At 40.8% G+C, this 16,419-nt stretch overlaps 7 protein-coding genes across 7 annotated transcripts; 4 read left to right on the top strand and 3 right to left on the bottom strand.

The window, feature by feature from the left end:
- Window positions 1-1,864: 1,864 nt before the first annotated feature.
- Window positions 1,865-3,705, top strand: ATC70_008316 (uncharacterized protein; the record flags this gene model as incomplete). The annotated part of the gene is made up of 4 exons (XM_064827567.1): window positions 1,865-1,954; window positions 2,019-2,118; window positions 2,171-2,290; window positions 2,357-3,705. 4 exons carry the CDS (start codon window positions 1,865-1,867, stop codon window positions 3,703-3,705), a joined length of 1,659 nt encoding a protein of 552 aa, XP_064686851.1.
- Window positions 3,706-4,624: 919 nt separating this feature from the next.
- ATC70_008315 (uncharacterized protein) lies at window positions 4,625-5,482 on the bottom strand (the record flags this gene model as incomplete). The annotated part of the gene is made up of 6 exons (XM_064827566.1): window positions 4,625-4,779; window positions 4,841-5,033; window positions 5,107-5,132; window positions 5,192-5,243; window positions 5,299-5,382; window positions 5,447-5,482. 6 exons carry the CDS (start codon window positions 5,480-5,482, stop codon window positions 4,625-4,627), a joined length of 546 nt encoding a protein of 181 aa, XP_064686850.1.
- Window positions 5,483-7,691: 2,209 nt separating this feature from the next.
- Window positions 7,692-10,455, top strand: ATC70_008314 (uncharacterized protein; the record flags this gene model as incomplete). Its single annotated transcript, XM_064827565.1, has 5 exons — window positions 7,692-8,190; window positions 8,250-10,017; window positions 10,074-10,198; window positions 10,257-10,298; window positions 10,355-10,455. The coding sequence occupies 5 exons, from the start codon at window positions 7,692-7,694 to the stop codon at window positions 10,453-10,455; spliced, it is 2,535 nt and encodes an 844-aa protein (XP_064686849.1).
- A 285-nt stretch (window positions 10,456-10,740) lies between these two features.
- Window positions 10,741-11,184, bottom strand: ATC70_008313 (uncharacterized protein; the record flags this gene model as incomplete). The annotated part of the gene is made up of 3 exons (XM_064827564.1): window positions 10,741-10,795; window positions 10,848-11,008; window positions 11,062-11,184. The coding sequence occupies 3 exons, from the start codon at window positions 11,182-11,184 to the stop codon at window positions 10,741-10,743; spliced, it is 339 nt and encodes a 112-aa protein (XP_064686848.1).
- Window positions 11,185-11,677: 493 nt separating this feature from the next.
- On the top strand, window positions 11,678-12,137 carry RAB3IL1_1 (RAB3A interacting protein; the record flags this gene model as incomplete). Its single annotated transcript, XM_064827563.1, has 2 exons — window positions 11,678-11,804; window positions 11,938-12,137. The coding sequence occupies 2 exons, from the start codon at window positions 11,678-11,680 to the stop codon at window positions 12,135-12,137; spliced, it is 327 nt and encodes a 108-aa protein (XP_064686847.1).
- Window positions 12,138-12,249: 112 nt separating this feature from the next.
- ATC70_008311 (uncharacterized protein) lies at window positions 12,250-14,097 on the bottom strand (the record flags this gene model as incomplete). Its single annotated transcript, XM_064827562.1, has 6 exons — window positions 12,250-12,834; window positions 12,891-13,322; window positions 13,382-13,600; window positions 13,659-13,696; window positions 13,756-13,828; window positions 13,882-14,097. 6 exons carry the CDS (start codon window positions 14,095-14,097, stop codon window positions 12,250-12,252), a joined length of 1,563 nt encoding a protein of 520 aa, XP_064686846.1.
- An 822-nt stretch (window positions 14,098-14,919) lies between these two features.
- ATC70_008310 (uncharacterized protein) lies at window positions 14,920-16,210 on the top strand (the record flags this gene model as incomplete). Its single annotated transcript, XM_064827561.1, has 2 exons — window positions 14,920-14,958; window positions 15,017-16,210. 2 exons carry the CDS (start codon window positions 14,920-14,922, stop codon window positions 16,208-16,210), a joined length of 1,233 nt encoding a protein of 410 aa, XP_064686845.1.
- Window positions 16,211-16,419: the final 209 nt, after the last annotated feature.

Here is a 16,419-nt window from a genome sequence, read left to right as displayed (position 1 = left end):
CACAGCTTATAGCTTGGTTGCCAAATCCATTTTTCGTTACATTTGATGCCATCGGTCATGTCAATTGCTCTGTATCATTTGAATCAGTTGAAGCTCAGACATGCTTGAAATTCTGTAATCATCATTACGATCATTACAAAACAGTGAGCAATAAGCAAATCAAGCTCATTTTGTCTCCAACTCTCCCAGTCAGCACTAGATGAAGTGAATGCCATAGGTATTCTATATAGCGCAAGTGAGGTCGCTTCTAGTCGAGTGTATAGATGGCTATCATCTTGACTGTCATTGAGCTATGATGCCATTATCCGATGATGATTGCAGTTTTTTAGACGAGGTTGCTCAAGCCGTTCTCAAATACATGGTAGAACAGCATGCTGATGGTAGTGACGCATGTAGTAGTGGCAAGATGCAACCACTATTCACTACATGATACAGCGCCGCTTTGTGTTACAGGGTACATCACATCTTGGTCAGCTTGCATTTGAGTGCCTGAGGTTCCGCAGATGCACAGCGTACAGAAAAGCTTCCTACAATTCTTGAAGGGCTATCATTTTGAGCTAAACAGTGCGCAAGACCCAGCAATTTCGATATCCATCTTGGCATACATTATTCGTTACTCAGTAAACTTAACTCTTATTAGGTGTTGCTTTTAAACAGATGCAATAATCTTGATTATTCCAAGTTGATCATCATTTCATACTGATATTCCGGGTGGTTTGGAAGTCCATACAGTTCTAAACGTGATTAGATCATGAAAGCTTATATTCTTGAACCATGGATATCCAGACATTTGCTCTGTATAGACCGAAGCTTAATGGTATGGCTCTTATCAGCTCCAAAATGTAGTAACTTGTACTCGCCCTTGGTAATTGCTATGTATCAACTACCATGATCACATACGAATATGTCCAAATCTGACACTTTTTCTTTTGCAAACATCTTATAAAAGGCAATGCCCAATTGAGCTTCAATGTTCGCCATTATTTGACCATAAGAGGCTAGTTTTCACTTTTTTGGAGTGGATCAGATTCATTATAATTACTTCAACTAACTAATTTTTTTTTTTTTATATATACGAAGCTACATCATGTTATTTTCGCTTAGACCCTGTACCTCCGTAAAAATTTCTCGATACATGTAATAGAAACAAAGATAACACAACTTATTTACCGAGACACATGTGATTTCTTTTTCTCTATTTTTCAGCAGAAAAAAAAGCTAATAATCGAGGAAAAATCATGTAACATTTTGGATGCTGATCTTCGCTAGCAATCAATTACTGTTTAGTCATTTAAATTTCTCGAATGGGTTTAATTGCCCTAAATTACAAATCAAAATGTAGAAAAGATTCAAGATCGGCAAATCAATTGAAATCAAGACATGACATCAAGTAAGGCCAATAACAACTACTCCCAGATAATCCCAGAGGCCATGTTTAGTTAAGAAAACATTTTAGCACAGGACGGAGCTTTATACTAATACAATGAAATACTCAGTAGTGTGAAACGGCATGTTGCACAGCTGAAAATGACGCTCATGTTGAAATCCATTTGTCCAACTGTAAAGTTTAGCTCCACAAAAAAAAAACAAGTTGGGTACCTTTACTTTACATGAAACTCCGGCGTCTCATATGGCAAATGTATCCGGTCGACTTAACAAAGTTTAAATGCTCAAGTAAGACACTACATTAGGGAAAAAAGATATAAAAACCTCCCTGTTTTTCGTGAATGTGGGGAAAATTATCTTTCTTTTACCTTTTTTCATTTCAATCTCAAAAAGAAGTACTCATCCCTCTTTCTTTGATCCTGATCTGTACATTTTTCTTTTCTGATTTCTGATCTACAAACAAATATATATACAAAACATGTCTTGCTTCGTACTAAAAGGAGCAGCATTGTTCAGAGCATCGACTCTGTTGGCTGCTATCGGTTTCTTATTGTTTGGTTATGACCAGGTAAATCAACATCGGAGTTGACCTGTTAAGGCGAATTGAGATCTAATATTCCTCAACTCTACAGGGTGTCATGTCTGGTGTTGTAGCAAACGAATTGTTCATTGGAACTATGGGTAATCCCAGTTCAGCTTTGATGGGTGCAATTGTAGCTTTATATGAAATTGGTATGGCATTTATACGCTGAAATAGTGTGAGTTTATATTAAAAATCTCTTAGGTTGTATGGCTGGCGCCTTGAGTACTGGTAAAGTCGGTGATCTGCTTGGCCGTCGTGTCACAATCAGATTAGGATGTTTGATTCTATGCATTGGAGCTATTATTCAAACATGTAGTATAAGTAAGGCATCCCCAGGCTCCCCCAGCTCTTTTAATCAGAAATACTAACAAGCATCTTTTCATCTAGACGCTCCTATGATGATTGTCGCCAGAATCATCACTGGTATCGGAAACGGTATGAACACTGCTACCATCCCTGTTTATCAAGCTGAATTATCACCTCCCAAGTCCAGAGGTGCTCACGTTGCATTTGAAGCCTCTCTATTGACTGTTGGTGTTGCCATCGCCTACTGGCTAGAATATGGTCTGTACTTTGTTAATGGTGATTTCGCTTGGAGATTCCCATTGGCTTTCCAAATGGTCTTCGCTATCATTTTGGGCGTTGCTTCCTTCATCCTCCCTGAATCTCCTCGTTGGCTTCAAGCCCACGGTAAAGAAGAGGACTGTAAGGAAGTTTTGGCTCGTCTCTGGTCTGATTGCGACACTACTCATCCTCGTTGTATTGCCGAATGGGAAGAAATCCGTGATGGTATTGAACTCGAACGTCGTGAAGGTGTTTCCTCTTATGTTGAGCTCTTCAAGAAGGGCAAGATGAACAACCGTTATCGTGTATTGCTTGGTATGGGTGGTCAATTGATTCAACAATTTGGTGGTATCAATGTTATCAGTTACTACTTGACTGATGTCTTCAAGCAAGCTGGTATGACAACTGAAAAGGCCATGTTGATGGCTGGTGTGGACTCCATCATCTATTTCCTGGGCGCTGTTACTCCTATCTTTACTATTGAGCGTTTGGGTCGTCGCTTCCTCATGTATGCTGGTCTCATCGGCCAAGCTGTCACCTTGTTGATCGTTGGTGGTTGTCAATACCTTGTTGAAAAAGATGGTAACCCTCAAGCATCAAGCACTGTTATTGCTTTCGTTATGCTCTATAACTTTGTATTCGGTGCTGCCTGGTTGGGTCTTGCTTGGTTATATCCTTCTGAAATTTTCTCTACTGGTCTCAGAGCCAAGGGTAACTCCATGTCTACTGCTGCCAACTGGCTTGGTAACTTTGTTGTCGCTATGATTGCCCCTGTCTTGTTCGAATATGCCAAGTACTGGACCTTCTTGTTATTTGGTATTCTCAATGTCATCTTCTTGGTTCCCATCTATCTTTGGTACCCTGAAACCAAGGGCAAGTCTTTGGAAGAAATCGAAGTTTTGTTTGCCAGCCACGACGTTCAAGAAGACGCCAAGTCTATTGCCTCTCACATCGGATCCACTTCCATGTACGATCAAAAGCAAGATGCTCAATCCGCTCTTGAACGTGCTTCTCGTCCCAGCTCTCGTCGTTTCCCTAGCAACTTCTCTGGTCGCAACAGTGGTATGACTCAACCTGTTGTCAACGACAAACCCGCTCGCGATACCGAGGCTGCTGAAATTAGACAAGACTACATCAAGGACGATGAAAAGAGAGGTCCCAACTACAAGTAAACAGCAAACTTACACACATTTACTACTACCATTATTACTATTTTTACACATCAAGGGGCCGTGCCTCCGTCTTATTTATCACACCTTATCCATCTCCCCCAAACCCTACTATATCTTGCCCTTTCCAACTCGGAAACATGATATAGTTGTATATATATACTATTTCTTTTTATTATTACAAGTGATGATAGTATTTATTTCTAATAAATTATTATTAATATCAATCCTAATCTACTTGATTCCGTGTGCAACAACCAAATTTTAAAGGGTCGATAGAGTTTTCATGTTGTATCACTATATTGTTACACTATTAGGATAAAAATACTATGTCCAAGCTTTTGCATAGATTTACAAGAATATGCATGCGCAATATATGTAGAGAAATGAGCCAAAAAGGATATATTTTTTCGTCTCGCATTGCAAACCAAGGTAAATAGGAGAATTCAAGTAAATTTCACACACTTTTTAAACTGTAATATTGGATCCATCATGTATTTGATCTAAATCAACATTGACTTTTAAAAATCGTTTCAAATGATAATTACTCATGCGTATTATGAAGTACACACTTACAGATGTCGGCATGGACCGTGAGTGTTTCTCCAGTACTCTCTTGAGTCACCATGTGAAATCGCAAATATGTTCCGAACCTTTCATCTGAAAGAGCATTTTACTGTATTGTATGGAATGCCGTTATACATTGTATAAAGGCTCCCCCGCAAAAATGTAAAAAAAAAAAAAAAAAAAAAAAAAAAAAAAAAAAGCTAAAATCCATCTCACCCCGCAATTGCAATCTTACAGAGCCCATGAAATCAACTCACTCATCTCACAAAACTAAATGTTGAGTTTTAGAACTATTCGGAACCGAATGCATTTTACCCGCAGTTTTCAGAATACGCTTCTTCTGTTTTATTTTGATTTATGGTTTGCTGATAAATACATGTTGTCTGTAGTATTTTAGCTCTTCGATGCTTTCAATGATATCATCCAGCGCTCTATGTGTAGCCTTCTTAACAACACCTGATGCAATCTCGGGGTACCACCTCTTGGATAGTTCCTTAATTGTGCTTACATCTTGCATTAAATAATGAGGTTTAAATTGTAATTCCATGTACGTTGTATGAATCTTATTTACCAACGATACGATAATGCAAATGGTCAACAATACTGGGCATTTCCTTGCAAAGAAATTTCTTATCTTCATGCACTGTATTTCCAGCTAAGGGTGCAACTCCTGCAGGGATGTGTTGTTTCAAAAATTCATACACTTGCTTTTCTGCTTCTTGCACTGTGGTTTTAGATTCGAGCACTTGCTGAGTTAAGCCAGACTGTAACAAAGGATCCCCACATTAACATGTTATTTATAGCCTCAAACGAAACACGGCTCACAAAACAACTTACATCTCCATGATGCTGGATACACCATTCTTTGTGAAAATGGTAAAATAAATATCCCTATCAGTAAGCTAAAATAACCCCACTTTACCGTTCATATTATCCATTACTTGCTTTGGTTGGTGAATGATCAACTCAGGTCCCTTGATTTACATCGTTACGTTACATTTGGCTCGCTTGCTCATGTATACAACATACTTTGGCTACAACATTAAGGTCTCCATCAGTGATCAATACCGCGATTTCAATCAAATGATCTTTCTTAATATCGAGGCCTGTCATCTGCATCCGTATATATTTAGAGCCCAAATTCATGACGTATAATGCTGCTATCTATAAGTAGTACCTCACAATCAATCCATACAAGAGGGTCTTTTATCATCTTGAGTATACGAGATGTTATTGTCATGAATAAGAAGGAGAAAAAAAAAAAAACTTTTTCATTTGATTGTCAGCAAAAAATGCTTTACAAAGTTTGAACTTTAGTTTTCCAAGCCAATCAAGTCAAGTCAAAATCATTAATTCAACATAGTTTGCAAATTTGTTTGAAGCTAAAAAAAAAAAAAAAAAAAAAAAAAAAAAATCAAGCCATGCTTTACTGAGAGCAGCATTTTCACACACACACACACACACACAAACACAAAGATGTCCTTAACGTTGAGTGTAGTGTTACTAGACACATCTCTAAAAACCCCTTACAACATCTCGGTGCTTGAAGCTATGCAATATATATTATCCGAGTTACTGTGTGATGCATCTTCAACAAAGGGTCATACTACATAAGGCAGGTAATAACGAAATGACTGCTACTTGCTCTCAAGGATGTAGCAGCAAAATCAACAAGCATTAAGGGCTGTATGACGATGACAAGGAGAGCAGCAATGAAATGCATGATCAGCATGTAGTCGCTACCACTATCAAATGCACAACGGCTAAACAAAAAACTTACAACAAAGCTAGTGTCATTTTGCATTAAAAGACATTCAATTAGAGTGCCTTTGTGTCTGACAACCACTACAAGTCTGTAAACATTGAAATCAAATTCGTGCCTGAGCTGAGTTCATATGTCAAAATTCTTTTGCATATTAGATTCAACCTCCGGGTGATATACCAAGATGTTTTAAGGTGGCATTTCATCCTTTTGTTCCTATAATTCCATAATTAAAATAAAAATGTATATAAACCAGATGTCAAAGATACGTTGCAGCAAATAATCTGAAGTTGCTAGGTGTTTTCAGACCTTGAATAAAGAAATTGAGCTTACAAATTTCTCGATAGTTAATCAGGCTGACTGGCGTTCTCATATATACGAATACTCAACAAAAGCAAAACAGCAGTAGCCAAACCAAACACAAGTATTTCGAATCACTCAATGTCCTTTATATAAGCTTCATTAGCACCTGCTTTCTTGAAAATAAGGATGGCATTGATTTTGCCAGCCAAAAATTAATTCAATCTCCGATTTGAATTTTCTGCTCGAAATAGAAAAATTTTGTTCCAAAAACGAACCTAATCCTCTATTTTGGAATATTTTACTATAGAAGTTGTGATGATTATCCTATACACCCTTAATTTTTTTGAAGCACTTTTTAAGGCGCATCCAATAATGCTAATTACAATAGATGCTTTAAACAAGCTTATTTAGCAATTCATGAAAATATGAAATGAGGTTTTTGCGCCCATTTGTTAACATTTTACATGTAAAAGTCTCATAATCGAACTTTCAAGGGTTGCCTTGGATCGAGGAAAACGTTTTGATATAATATACACCATAGTAAAAGTCTTCATTTTTGAGACCAAAAACTCGATCGTTTGATTTTTGATAAAAAGCATGAGGTATCCCTCATGGTTTCTGGTCGATTTTTGACGATCCCAAAAAAAGTTGAGCAGAGGTGTCAGTGAGTTACTGCTGGGCACAAGTAACTGTTTGGCGCTATTCCGGCGGTCTAAATCGGCTTCTATCATGAGAAAATAGGACTCCAATGCACCCAGATTTCGCTGTATTTTGCATGGATTTGAGTATTAAGAGGCAATGCAAGTATATTGCCTGCCTGTAGATGAATTGTTCCCATTGATATAGATATAGAGGGTTGTAAAAGACTCAAATTCACAGTAATGGAATGCTCTCGCATGATGGTGGAAAGCTAAAAAAGCCCACTGTAGGCTATTAAATAAAACGTACAGTTTTTTTTTAGTGACATGCATGAAGAGAATCGTAGCCTCGTAGCTTTATTCTCACTAAATCGAAAATAAGAATATCTACAATTGTAGATACACTCGTAGATACATACTGTAGTATATACAGCTAGCGCAAAGCTAACCAAGGCATGCTCTTGAAGATCCTAGAGATGTACATGGGTAATACATGTCAAAGACTCATATAATATATAAGGCATTGGCACAGACGCATTACAACCTTTTCTAATATAGTCTAGCTATATTTACAAATTACCATTTAATGTCTTTTGTTAATGTGGTGTCATGTGGCTTGTATAAGCGTAGTTTCATGTAATAGAGCCAGCTCCAAGGGGGTGGAGATGAAAAGCAGCTTTTTCTCTCCTTTTTCAATTTTTCTTTAGCTAATATCAAAAATGGAAACCGAACGTAAACGTAAAGCAGAAGATCAAGAAGAACCGCATCAAGAAGAAGCACCTTCTAAACGTCCTGTTTTGGAGACTGATTTTGCATTGAGAAACGATGACCAAGTTAAACAAGAACAAGAACCACAACAACATCAAGTAGAACAACAAAATTCAGAGGAACCCTTTTACGACGCCATTACAGAGACGAAGGAAGAACAAGGCAATCAAGAGTCTGCAAACGCTGTGGAAGAGGACCAAAAAGAAACAGCAGCATCTATCAACAAGGATGAAGCCGAGATTGAGCCCAAGGCAGAACCTTCTGTCGATGTTAAGGTTGATACCACACCCACTGCTACTGCTGCTGCTGCTGCTGCTGCTGCTGCTGCTCCTCTGGAGACCTTGGTTCCCTTTGATAGATTGATCCTCATCCACCTGGAAGCCACCTGCGACGAAAACCCAACAAACCCTGCTGCAGTTCAGGTTACCAAGGAGAATTCAGAAATCATAGGTAGGTGGCATGTCATCCAAAAGGAAGTCTAGAGTTGCTGTCTGACCAACCTTTTGTAGAGCTGTCATTTGTTGTAGTTGATGCTTCCAACTTGGAAGTGCTTCATAAGCAACAAATATTTGTCAAACCTGAACGCACACCCCTCACAGCTTTTTGTAGCGAAGTTACTGGTATTAAATCAAGCATGCTGGAGACTGCAGGATCGTTGAGTGATGCCGTCGTTGCCTTGGATAATTTTATACAACACCAAGTCGAGCCCAAGAGTTTTTGCTTTGTTACTCATGGTGGATGGCCTCTTCGCATTCAGCTGCCTCGTGAAGCGCGTGACAAGAATATCACCTTGCCCAACTACCTGTCATTCTGTCGCATGTTTGACTTGAAGCAGGAAATCCAACGTTGGCAAGTACACCACCCTGAAGTCAGCTTACGATCCACCTCCATTCGCGACCTGTGCGAAATCTTCGACCTGACTCGTGTCACTGATCAAACTGTTGGCTTGAACAATGCCTTGACTACAGTGGAGGTCTTGCGATACCTTTTAGGATTTCGTCATGCCGATGTTTTTGTACACCCTATCGATACCAATGCGGATCTCAAGCAATTTAAAAAGGAGGAATCTCAAGTGATTCATTTGGCTGGTCTGCCCTTTGAAGTGACTCAAGGTGAATTAGAAGCTTGGTTCTCTTCCAACGGACTTCGACCCACGACCATGTGGATGATTCAACCTTCGGATAACTCAAAGCCTAGTATTTCTGGATTTGTTGTATTTCAGCAACACGATGACGCTATGCGTGCGCTTGCACTGAATGGTCGTTGCTTGGGTGATCGTCCCATTGAAGTCTGTCCTAGCTCTGCCAGAGTGATTGAAGCTGCTGGCAACATGCTGGTTCCTTTTCCTTTGCAGGCCAAGAGCAGACAGTTACGCCCTGGTGATTGGAACTGCTTCAACTGCTCCTTCCACAACTTTGCTTCTCGTTTGTATTGTTTCAAGTGTAATGCTGAAAACCCCAATCCAGGACCACAAGCTGGCCAAGGCCCACCTGCTCAGCCCTTTTCTCATGGCGACTGGATGTGTCCCTCTTGTAACTTCCACAATTACTCCTCTCGTATGCACTGCAAGAAATGTGCTGGACCAAAGCCACCTAGACCGGCGATGAAGGGTGCTAACAAGAAGCTGATCAATGGCCCGCCTATGCAACAACCACCACCATCGCATCCTCAACCATATCCCAACATACACAGTGGAGGTGCTCCTGGTGGACCCCCACCTCCCAATGCTGGTTACCACGGTGGCTATAACAGTGGTCCAAGACCTCACCATCACATCTCCTTCAGACCTGGTGATTGGTATTGTCCCAACCAAGCTTGTGGGTTCCAGAACTTTGCTTCTCGAAACACTTGTTTCCGTTGTCATACACCTAATCCAAACCAACAAGTGCCTAACCAACAGCAACAGGCCCCTAATCAACAGCAACAGCAACAACCACAACACAGCCAATATTCTCCTCATCAACCAAATTATGGATATTCGCCAGAACCGAATAGCAATCAATCAGGTTATAATATGGGTTATGCGCAAGGAAATGGCGGTGTGAATGGCGGTGGAGGAGGCTACGGGTACAATCATGCTAGCGGCGGATATGGTAGCGGTGGTTATGCTCCTCCTGGTGGAGGATATTCGGGTGGCGGTAATAGTGGAGGGTATTCGTACGGTGGGGGACATCCTCCAAGTGGTAGCGGGTATGCTTATGGTGGAGTGCATCAAGGTGGACCTCCAGGAGGCTCTGGTCCTCACAACACGCAATTCAGAGCTGGCGATTGGATTTGGTATGATGCATTTGATAGCGTTCCATTGAACCTGACTAACACGCATTCACCTATAGTCCTTCCTGTAACTCTCATAACTTTGCTTCTAGATTCCAGTGTCTCAAATGTAACACTGCAAAGCCATACAACGCAACTGGAGCACCTCCAGCTGGATACACCACAAGCACTCCTCCCATGAAACGTATGTATTAGAAATGCCATCTTGTATAGCCATTGTCTGACCTGCCCTCTGTTTGTAGCTGGAGATTGGATGTGTAGAAATGAGAATTGTTCTTTCCATAGTAAGTCATCAATAGGGAAACAAAAGCAAGCATGCGGTTAACATTGATGTTCATAGACTTTGCCAAACGTACTCAATGTGCCAAGTGTGGTATGGCTAATCCTAATGCACAACAGCAGGAAGGTACAGGGATTGGAGGAGGATATGGTGGAAATTGAGTTTGATGGGGTGTACAGTATAAACGGTGTATAACCATCAGTTTTATGCGGGCAGCGAGATCTATAGAGTTGAAGACTGGTTGATTTGTAACAAACATCACATATTACAATTGATTTTTGTGTCCTTTTATTAGTTTTTCGATGGATTTAGCTGTTTGATGTGACAATAAAATCATTAGCATAATGCCGCATGATTGTCTCCAACATTTGATGTATTCTTCGTTCAACAGTGCACGTAAATATCTCCAATAGTGTGATGTGGCATGTACGTCAACAAAGACACGCTTATTTCTGGGACAACATTTGCTGAAGTTGATCCAGTGCTTTGTTGACAGATTTTCTATGATGGGATGTTTAGTATATGCAAGTCTAACAAGAGCTCGAGTTATTACACTTGTCTCGATAGCTCGGATAGTTGTGCTAGATCTTTATCGAGCTCATCACAATGGGTGATCAACTCAACCGTCTTTTTTGTACTCGAGTCTATTTCGTTTGCTAGATTCTTGACTGACAAGTTGTAGACATGCTCTGCTTCTGTTGTGGATTGAGTCATCTACCAGGTTCTGAGTACAAGCATACACTCACTTTAATTCAGTAGCTACACACCTGTTTCAATTGCTTTTGTATATTTTCCACTTGCGCCATAAATTGAGATGATAGCTCGGCTGATTTGGATTCGAGTGATTGGAATAGTGCAACATCAATGGGTATATTACGCTCTTCAGACATATTGATCTTGATAAAAGCAAAAGGTAGGCGATACTTTGACTACTATGCGGATTCTAAATGTAGGTTACCTGGGCTCCATAGGAGATTGGTTGCCCCAATGGGTTCAGGAGCTGATCTAATCTTGACATGTATAAATATGGGTGGATGGTTTTTGTACGCAAGCTATGCCAGCTAGACCCCATGCAATGGCTTAATATCCATGATTCTGCAAGCGACAGACTACATCCAAGAGAGGATCATGATCGAGTGTTTGTTAACTCAACCTGCATTTTCAAGGGGAGAGTGTATAGATCACGATAAAGTGGCTTGTTTGACTAGGCCAATGGTAGTCGCTCGTAAAATTTTTTTCTTGTTCGGCAAGCACAAAAGTCAAGTGAAATCCAGAATCCTATTATAATCCTCCTCTTTCGTGTCCACAACTTGTAAGTGTACATTCAACATTTGCAACCATTTGGAGAGAAATATTCATTGGCATGCAACATAGATAAAAAAAATGGCCCCTACTGTCAAGTCCAAGAAGAACGCCGAGTCCATCAACTCTCGTCTCCAACTCGTCACCAAGTCTGGCAAGTATACTCTTGGTTACAAGACTACCTTGAAGACTGTCCGTCAAGGAAAGGGTAAGCACTCTATAGACTACACTTTATATCTTTATCGGGGGGCAGGAGCCCATTTAAAACCATTGTAGTCTTCTGTCCCTTGGGCAGAGATTGTTCCCCCGAGCCGTTTTGCTAACATCTGCATCTATTGTAGCCAAGTTGATCATCATTGCTGGTAACTGTCCTCCTCTCCGCAAGTCTGAGATCGAGTACTACGCCATGTTGTCCAAGACTGGTGTTCACCACTACAATGGTAACAACATCGATCTTGGTACCGCTTGTGGTAAGCTCTTCCGTACCAGTGTTCTCTCCATCACTGATGCTGGTGACTCTGATATCTTGAGCGCCCAATAAATTGATGAAGGAGGAAACCTCACGTTGGCAAGTAAGGTTGCTTGTTGATCTGAAGTAATCTTTTTTTTATCATATTTTTGTTGAATAAAACATACATTTATTTACATGTCTATCATATTTGGTTTTCTAATCTACGGATGGTCGTGTCTTTGCCTAGCGTTTGGATCGTCTCTGCAACACCTGCTCCAACTCTGGATCCAGTGACTTTATATCGTAATGCCATCATGAGATGATTTGGATTCATGCCTTTGGATTCTGCCAGCGAATAGAGCCAAGGCTTGATCGTTGCGGCGTCAAATGGCTCGATTGACTTGAATTCTTGAATAAATTCAGCTTTGTTGATTAGGTCCACTGCTGGCTGTTTCAGCTTCTTTTTCAATGCTAATGCATCTGTAGATTCATAGTTGGGTTCTTCAAAGTAGTAACTGCAGAGTGTTGGTATATCTGACACGTTGCGAATACGCTCCTTGATGGTGTCAATCACTTGCGAGAGATAATTCGATTCCAATCTGTATTCGCTTGGTGTTCCTTGCAAAGCTGAGATATACTGTCTGTCCACAAAGGGCTTCAAGATGTCAACTAGGCTGCTGAGGCCATCTTTCGTCTGTGCACGTTTCAATATATGATGCTTGTTGATCCAGTCTAATTTTTGATGGTCTACAACGGCGCCAGAATGGTTGATGTCTTGGATGTCGAACTATAGACAAATGGGTTAGATTAAGAGCTTCCCTCAACCGCAAAACTACTACTTGCTTGTTCAATCAATTCTTTCATGGTAAACAACGCCTCGCTATTGTCATTGGGATGCCATCCTAGTAGTGCCACAAAGTTGTCAATGGCCTCTGGTAAATAGCCCTTCTCAATGTAATGCTCTACATGAACATCGCCTGATCTTTTTGACAATTTCGATCCATCTGGGTTTAGCAAAAGTGGCAAATGAGCAAATAATGGTGGTGTCCATCCAAGAGCCTTGTACAATAAGATGTGCTTGGGTGTGGATGAAAGCCATTCCTCTCCTCTCAAAACATGTGTGATTTTCATCAAATGATCGTCGACGACATTGGCCAAATGATATGTAGGATAGCCATCACTCTTGATCAGGATTGTGTCGTCTATCGTCTTGTTGCTAAAGTTGATCTTTCCATATACCAAATCGTTGTGCTCTGTTGATCCTTCGTACGGCGTCTATGCAACAACAATGTTGAGATCCTCGCAGACGTGGCCCTTGAATTGATTCAGCTTACCATCAACCGTATCGTATATGGCAGTTTCTTGTCCAAACCCTCCTGGATCTCCTCGTCACTCAAATAAGAGCAATGCTTGTCGTATGCAATGTAGTTGCCTTTCTTTTGTCTGGCTTCTTTGACTCGGCTCAATCTCTCAGGTGTACAGAAGCATCTATAGGCATGTCCTGATTCAACCAACCTTTTGGCATGCTCCCTGTATAACTCTGTTCGCTCAGACTAATGTGCACGCGTTATTACCATCTGACTGATATACCCTGTTTCAAAGAGAACTTGCCTGATAATAAGGTGAATGAGGTCCTTCTACATTTGGCCCTATAATATGTCCATCTTTAAGCACTCTAGCATGATCTAATGCTTCCTCAAAGACCTACCTTCATCATGGGGAATACCAGCCCATTTTAAGGCTTTGACTAAACTTTCGACAGCACCTTCCACATATCTAGTCTACCGTCTGTTGGTTGTCACTGAAGAGTTATCAACTGGAATGCATGTCTTACTTGATCTGTGTCCTCGATACGAAGTATGAATTGTCCACCCGTCTTCTTTGCAAGCAAGTAATTGAAAAGAGCCGTTCTCAAACCACCCAAATGCAACTGACCCGTTGGACTGGGAGCAAAACGGACTCTGGTAGGCGCATTTAAGAATCGCTTGCTAGTGATAGTAAAGATGAGAGAGCTGCTTTTTCGTGGCAATTGTTGCAATCGAAGTAACATGTTGTTAGAAAAAAAAAAAAAAAAAGCAAAAGAGAATATTTTATGGAATTAACCCCGGAAAATGCCCTTTCAAAGTTCAACTGACAGCGGATGCTGAACATGCAAACACTGTCTATTGGAGATGTCCTTGCTAACAATATGTCAATCACTTGCCAATGCCTTGGAATCCATGTGCTAAAGATGTGCTTGACTACAGACATAACCTTGTTTCAAATGGTGATATAAGAATTACTGAACTGCTCTCCAATAGGCTTACAAACCAACGCTGAGCACCCGCTACTATGCAACTATTGTGCCAATAGTGCATTCAAAGGTGGACGATAAAAGAATCAGGCATGAATAAGCAGTAAATCAGGCCAATTTTTTTTTTTAGAAAACATATCCACATTAAACAGTTAAACACATGTATAATAGCGGGGCATGCCGCAGAACAAATTTCACAAACATTTGATGCCGTTTCGTATCAGCATTTCAATGCCAAACAGAGCTGAGCTGAGTAGGCTTCAAGACTCACGGCTGGTAATATTGTTTAGTAGGCTTCATGCCAAATAACTGATCTGTCATTTAGCCATTGAGCCTATGCTGTTTAAGCTTCCTGGTTCCACACTTTTTTGTGTGCTATTTGATGTTCACATTTTACACAATCGTTTGGGCGCCTTCCTAAACTTAAACCATTGTGTACGCACACACACACACACACACACAAAAAAAAGTTGGATTTGTTGTCCCCTTCATCGCGCTCAAAAGGGAACAACAATCAAATTTTTCGCCTCTCTTCTTCTTCTTCTTCTTCTTCTTCTTTATCATATTCATCAGACCAGAATGAAGACTGTTACCTGTACTGCTCCCGTCAATATCGCTGTAAGTAAACCGGTTTGATTTTTTGACACCTTTTGTTCTGTTACTGAACAACACACAGGTCATTAAATATTGGGGCAAGCGCGATACAGAGCTTATTTTACCTACCAACAGCTCCTTGTCTGTGACATTATCTCAAGACATTCTTCACAGCAAGACCACCATCTCTGCTGCCAAGGAATTCTCTCATGATCGTCTCTGGTTGAACGGCATCGAGGAAGACATCACCAAGAACAAGCGTATGCACAACTGTTTCCGTGAAACTCGTGCTATCCGTCAAGCCATGGAAGCCAAGGCTGAAACTGAAGGCAACCCCATTGAGCCTCTCTCTACCTACCCTGTTCACGTTTGCTCCGAGAACAACTTTCCCACTGCCGCTGGTCTTGCTTCTTCAGCCTCTGGATTAGCTGCTTTAGTATACACCTTGTCTCAACTGTTTGAATTGACCATCTCAACATCTGAAGTATCCAGAATTGCTCGTCAAGGCTCTGGATCTGCTTGTCGCTCCTTGTTTGGTGGGTTTGTTGCTTGGGAGATGGGAGAGAAGGATGATGGATCTGACTCATATGCTGTGCAAATTGCTCCTGAAACTCACTGGCCTGATTTGCAAGCCTTGATCTGTGTGGTTTCTGACGCCAAGAAGGGTACTTCTTCTACTGCAGGCATGCAGTCTACCATCAAGACCAGTCTTTTGATGAACGAGCGTATCAACAACATTGTTCCTGCTCGTATGGAAGCTATGAAGAAGGCTGTTTTGGATAAGGATTTCCAATCGTTTGCCGAGTTGACCATGCGTGATTCCAACCAATTCCATGCTGTCTGCCTCGACACCTATCCTCCCATCTTTTACATGAACGATACCTCTCGTGCCATCATTCAGCTTATCCACGAATACAACGCTACTTCGCCTGATGGTAAATTGAAAGCTGCTTATACCTACGATGCTGGACCAAATGCTGTCATCTATGCACCCAAGGAAAACATGGCTGAAATCATCCAATTGATCGGCCACTACTTCCCTAGCAACAAAGAGCCCACTGAATTCTTTGCCAACCCTTACAATGCCATTAGCGGTAAAATCGGTCAAGACTTCATCCCCAAGGACCATACCAACTTTAATCAAAATGTCATTCCTGTCCAACCTGCTGGCAGTGTCAGTAGATTATTACATACCAAGGTGGACGATGGACCTCGTGTATTGAGCCAAGATGAATCTCTTTTGAAGCAAGATGGTCTTCCCAAGCACCTTGCATAGACCTCACTGCTGTTATCGTTAATCTTATTTTACTTATTCTAATCATTAAAATTGCTTTCTGCCCTTTCACAAATAACATCGTTGTTACACATTCATCATTTCCATGTGTTGGTTTGAGAAGCTCAGTGACCGTCAAGAACGCGAGTACACACACACACACCGCAGTTCCATCCATAAAAGAGCAACTTGCGAATATGCAAAATTTCGTC

Source organism: Mucor velutinosus (assembly GCF_035048745.1).
Source record: "Mucor velutinosus strain NIH1002 chromosome Unknown tig00001561, whole genome shotgun sequence".
In the NCBI taxonomy this organism is placed as follows: Eukaryota; Fungi; Mucoromycota; class Mucoromycetes; order Mucorales; family Mucoraceae; genus Mucor; species Mucor velutinosus.
The sequence above is the reverse complement of the archived record's forward strand: the minus strand, read 5'-3'. Positions and strand labels throughout refer to the sequence as shown.